The sequence below is a fragment of the Orycteropus afer genome, unplaced genomic scaffold (genome assembly GCF_000298275.1).
Source record: "Orycteropus afer afer isolate SDZICR_OR568_19922 unplaced genomic scaffold, OryAfe1.0 scaffold00024, whole genome shotgun sequence".
In the NCBI taxonomy this organism is placed as follows: Eukaryota; Metazoa; Chordata; class Mammalia; order Tubulidentata; family Orycteropodidae; genus Orycteropus; species Orycteropus afer.
Window position 1 is genome coordinate 8,078,398 of NW_006921611.1, and position 5,346 is coordinate 8,083,743.

Here is a 5,346-nt window from a genome sequence, read left to right on the forward strand (position 1 = left end):
GAGAGAACAATCATGGGAGAAGGAAGGGCTGCTTATGCACAGGGAGATAGCTCAGGGTGCAGAAGAGTATGAAGGGATGGACACTGAGAGGAGGTAACTATGGGGAGGAAGTCAATGACATAAGACAAAGTATATGTGAACTGCTGTATGAAAAGTGAATTTACTCTGTAAATCTTCACCCAAATCCTAAAAAAAAAAAAAAAAATGATGTAAACTGTAATAATAATTTTATCTTATTTTTAAAAAATGATAACACTTTTATTTCTCTTCTTTTCAGTCAATCTCCCCTCCTATGTGTATATTAGCATCACATAGTTTGCATTAGATAGTCCATTCAGAGTGAAATGAAATGATCATGAAAGTGGTAATTATTACTTTATTCTTAGAATACCTCTAATTGTTTTATTCAGAAAGATGGTGCAATATATTTTTGATTCAATATACTTTTCTTGTTGAGAAAACATTTATCCCTTTTTATTTATTTATTTTTTAATCAGAAAAGATTTGTTGAGGAGTTTATTAAATGAGTATATGGCATCTACTGAAATGATCATATTTTTTCTTATATTACCTTTGAAGACTTTCTGATTTTCTATCACCTTGTCTTATAGCCCAAAGTTCTCTAGACCACAAGGTAGTAAATGTTCCTGGGAAGGGAATTTTTATAGGAGCCCTACAATTATTTCTCCTTTCAAGAGATGCCCTAAGGAATAAATGGCCTCAACTACTCTTTCTTATAAACACACTCATATTATTTGTTGGCAGAAAGATACCAGGAATCCCTATCTGAAAAATGTTTTAGCTAGATATACTTACCTGTCTATATTGATTACTGGAAAAAATTCTGGAAGTTATCAATTCATGGAGGAATATCTGACTGTACTAACAGAATTAGGTAAGCCATGTAATTAACAAGAGTATAAAACTGAGATGTTACAAAACAGAAATGGTTCCAATCCTGAGCAATCTTATTTGTATATTACTCAAAACCTTTTTTTTTTTTTTAAATCTATCTGAATGTGGGGAGAAAAGGGAAAATTTTTGACAGGTGCAGCTGATGGATTCAGTCTCCTCCATAGAGAAATCTTTGTATCACATGGTTGCCAATAATGTTTGATGTGGATGAGATCTATTATTAAGGGAGTCTTAGCTCTGGAGGTGAAGGAGCTCTAGTAGCGTAGTGCCTAAGGCATTTGACTGCTAACCAGAGGGCTGGCGGTTCAAATCTGCCAGCCACTCCTCGGAAGGAAGATGGGGCAATCTGCTTCCATAGTGATATTGTCTCAGAAACCCAAGGAGGGGTCACTATGAGTCGGGTCTGACTTGACGGCACATAACAACAACAGCTCTGGAGGTGATGGAGAAACTCAGTATCTTTAGCCAAAACAAGGCCAGGAGATGACTGTGGAATAGACCATCAACTGCTCCTACTCAAGTTCAAAGCGAAGTGTAAGGCAATTAAAACAAGTCCACAAGAGCCAAAATAAGACCTTGATTATATCCCACATGAATTTAGAGACCATCTGAACAATAGATTTGATGCATTGAACACCAATAACTGAAAACCAGAGGAATTATGGAATGACATCAAGAACATCATCCATGAAGAAAGCAAAAGGTCATTTAAAATACAGGAAAGGAAGGAAAGATCAAAATGGATGTCAGAAGAGACAATGAAGTTTGCTTTTGAATGGAGAGCAGCTAAAGCAAATGGAAGTAATGACAAGATAAAAGAACTGAACAGAAGATTTTGAAGAGCAGCTCAAAAAGACAATTATTATAATGAAATGTGCAAAGACCTGGAGTTAGAAAACCAAAAGGGAAGAACACTCTCAGCATTTCTCAAGCTGAAAGAACTGAAGAAAAATTCAAGCCTCGAGTTTCAATATTGAAAGATGCTATAGACAAAATACTGAATGATGCAGGAAACATTAAAAGAAGATGGAAGGAATACACAGAGTCACTGTACCAAAAAGAATTAGTCAGTGATCATCTGTTTCAGAAGGTAGCATATGGTCAAGAAGCAATGGTATTAAAGGAAGAAGTTGAAGCTGAACTAAAGGAAAAACAAGGCTCCAAGAATTGATGGAATACCCATTGAGATGTTTCAACAAATGGATGCTGTACTGGAGGCACTTGCTCGTCTGTGCCAAGAAATTTGGAAGATAGCTACCTGGCCAGTTGACTGAAGAGATCCATGTACCCGTGCCAAAGAAAGATGATCTAAGAGAATGTGGAAATTATTGAACAATATCATTAATATTCCACACAAGTTAAGAATCTTGCTGAAAATAATTCAAAACAATTGCAGCAGTATATTGACAGGGAACTTCCAGAAATGCAAGCTGCATTGAGAAGAGGATATGAAATGAGGGATATAATTGCTTATGTCAGATGGATCTTGGCCAGAAGCAAAGAATACCAGAAGGATGTTTATTTGTGTTTCATTGACAATGCAAAAGCATTTGACTGTGTATATCATAATAAATTATGGACAATACTGAGAAGAATGAGAATTCCAGAACACTTAATTGTGCTCAAGAGGAACCTGTACATAGACTGGGAAGCTGTTGTTCAAACAAAACAAGGGGATATTGCATGGTTTAAAATTAGGAAGGAAGTGAGTCAGTGTTGTATTCTTTCACCATACTAATTCAATCTGTATGCTGAGCAAATAATCTGAGAAGTTGGACTATGAAGAAGAACATAGCATCAGGATTGGAGGAAGACTCATTAACAACCTATAATATGCAGATAACACAACCGTGCTTGCTGAAAGTGAAGATGACTTGAATATTAAACATTACAGTCTGTGGTATGGATTACACCTCAACAAAAAGAAAAAAAAAAATCCTCGCAACAAGACCAATAAGCAGCATCATGATAAATAGAGAAAAGATTGAAGTTGTTAAAGACTTCATATTATTTAGCTCCAAAACCAGTGGAAGCAGCAGTCAAGAAATCAGATGAAGTATTGCACTGGGCAGATCTGCTGCAGAAGAACTCTTCAAAGTACTGAAGAGCAAACATGTCTCTTTGAACACTAAAGTGCAGCTAACCTAAGCCATGGTATTTTCAATAACCTCGTATGCATGTGAAAGCTGGACAATGAATAAGGAAGACTGAAGAGGAGTTGATGCTTTTCAGTTGTGGTGTTGGTGAACAATACTGAAAATACCATGGACTGCCAGAAGAAGGAACAAATCTGTCCTGGAAGAAGTGCAGCTGGAATTCTCCTTGGAAATGAGAATGGCCAGACTTCATCTCACCTACTTTGGTCATGTAGTTAGGAGAGACCTTTCCCTGGAGAAGGTGTCATGGTTGGTAAGTGGAAAGTCAGTGATAAATGGGAAGACCCTCAATGAGATGGAGTCACACACTGGCTATAATGATGGGCTCAGGTATAGGAAGGATTGTGAGGCTGGCACTGGACCAGTCAGTGTTTCATTCTGTTGTATGTGGGGTCTCTATGAGTTGGAGCCAACTCAACAGCACCTAACAACAACAAGCTCTGGTGGTGCAGTGGGTAAGACATTTGCCTTCTAATCAGAAGGTCAGTGGTTCAAACCTACCAGCTGTTCTGTGGAAGGAAGATGAGGCAATCTATTTGCATAAAGATTTATAGTCTTGGAAACCCAAGGGGGTCACTATAAATCAGAATCAACTGGATAACAGTGGGTTTGTTTTTTATTGTTTTATTTAAAAATTCAGTCTTTGAGTCATAATGGCTAAAGCACTTTGGGGCAATAATAATGAGAAGGGGAAAAGGCATGAATAAGATTTAATAGTATCCCTACTCATCCTTGGAATGAGGTAGCAAAAAATCTTGAGGCAGATTACTGAAGACAAGTCTTAACCAATGGAGAATGGAGACCCAGAGTAATTAAGCGAAGAACACCAAACTGAAAGGAGAGTTAGTAAAAAAAAAAATACTGTTTCCTGACTGTTTTCAGTAATGCTTGTTAAAACTAGACAATGTAAGAGAAAGAAGACCAGTTTTTCCAGTTACTAGGAATCCTTCTTATATTTCCATGACCTCAGGGGCTTAGATTATTACACATTTGCAAATAATTTAGGCAGTATAATTGATTACTCAGAAGATTATACCAGGACCCACCTTGGACCCAATTCGTAATTTATGGCAGAAAGGAGTATCTCTTCATCTGACTCACCAGCCTTCTAATTAGAAAAGTCATGTGGTTTTCATCCCAGAGACAGTATGAACTCAAACCTTATGCAAAACAGACTGGAAAAAAAAAAGCATTTCACTTCTCTTAAACTCACTGAAATTCCATATGGGAAAAAATGAGAGAAGCTCTGGGGCTGTCACAAGAGGAGTGAGTATATTGTGCCTCAATGATAATCAACGACTGCACTTGGGGAATAGATTCTCTGGCTCCATTATTAACACTGGAGAAAAAGTGATAGAACAGTATTCCATATCTAGTAAAAGTAGGTGTGGTGCCAACAAATCATGGATAAAGTAGAACTTAACACATTTGAAATCCAGAGAGGTTGTTGCTGTGTACAGAGGTGTGGAAGCGTGGAAGCGTGAGGAGCCATATTGGTCAGATGCACAGGAATGGATTCAGATGTCAATTGAGAATGGATCAGAACTGATGTTGCAGATTTAAATATTAGCACTGTTATTGTTGTTAGGTGCTGTCAAGTCATTTCTGACTCATAGTGACCCCATGCACAGCAGAACGAAACACTGCCCAATCTCGCGCCAGCTGAATTGATCCCTGCTATACTTGAGCCCATCATTGCAGCCACCAGGTCAATCCATCTCATTGAAGGCCTCCCCCTCTTTCGTCGACCCGCCACCCTACCAAGCATGACATCCTTCTCCAGGGAATGGTCCCTTCTGACAACATGAGCAAAATAGGTGAGATGAAGTCTGGCCATTCTGGCTTCTAAGGAGCATTTCAGCTGCACTTCCTCCAGGACAGATTTGTTAGTTCTTTTAGCAGTCCATGGTACTTTCAGCATTCTTCGCCAGCACCACAACTCAAAAGCATCAACTCTTCTTTGGTCTTCCTTATTCATTGTGTAGCTCTCACATGCATACGAGGTGATTGGAAATATCATGGTTTGTGTCAGGCGCGCCTTAGTCCTCAAGGAGACATTCTTGCTCCTCAGCACCTGAGAGTTCCTTCGTGGTTTACCTGCCCAGTGCTACACGTCGTCTAATGTCTTGACTCCTGCTTCCATTAGCATCAATTGTAGAACCAAGCAACGTGAATTTCTTGACAACCTCAATCTTCTCTCCATTTATTGTGATGCTGCTCATTGGTCCAGTTGTGAGGATTTTTGTTTTCTTTATATTGAGACGTAATTCATACT

General features: G+C 38.5%; 1 protein-coding gene across 1 annotated transcript in view; it reads left to right on the plus strand.

Annotated features, from left to right (window-relative positions):
- The window catches only part of LOC103192135 (disintegrin and metalloproteinase domain-containing protein 5-like), a 246,507-nt gene that overhangs the window by 226,996 nt on the left and 14,165 nt on the right, over nt 1-5,346 (plus strand). The window contains exon 21 of the mRNA XM_007935062.2: nt 766-895. Within this exon, the coding sequence (XP_007933253.2) occupies nt 766-895 (130 nt within the window). The remainder of the gene's footprint in view (nt 1-765; nt 896-5,346) is intronic.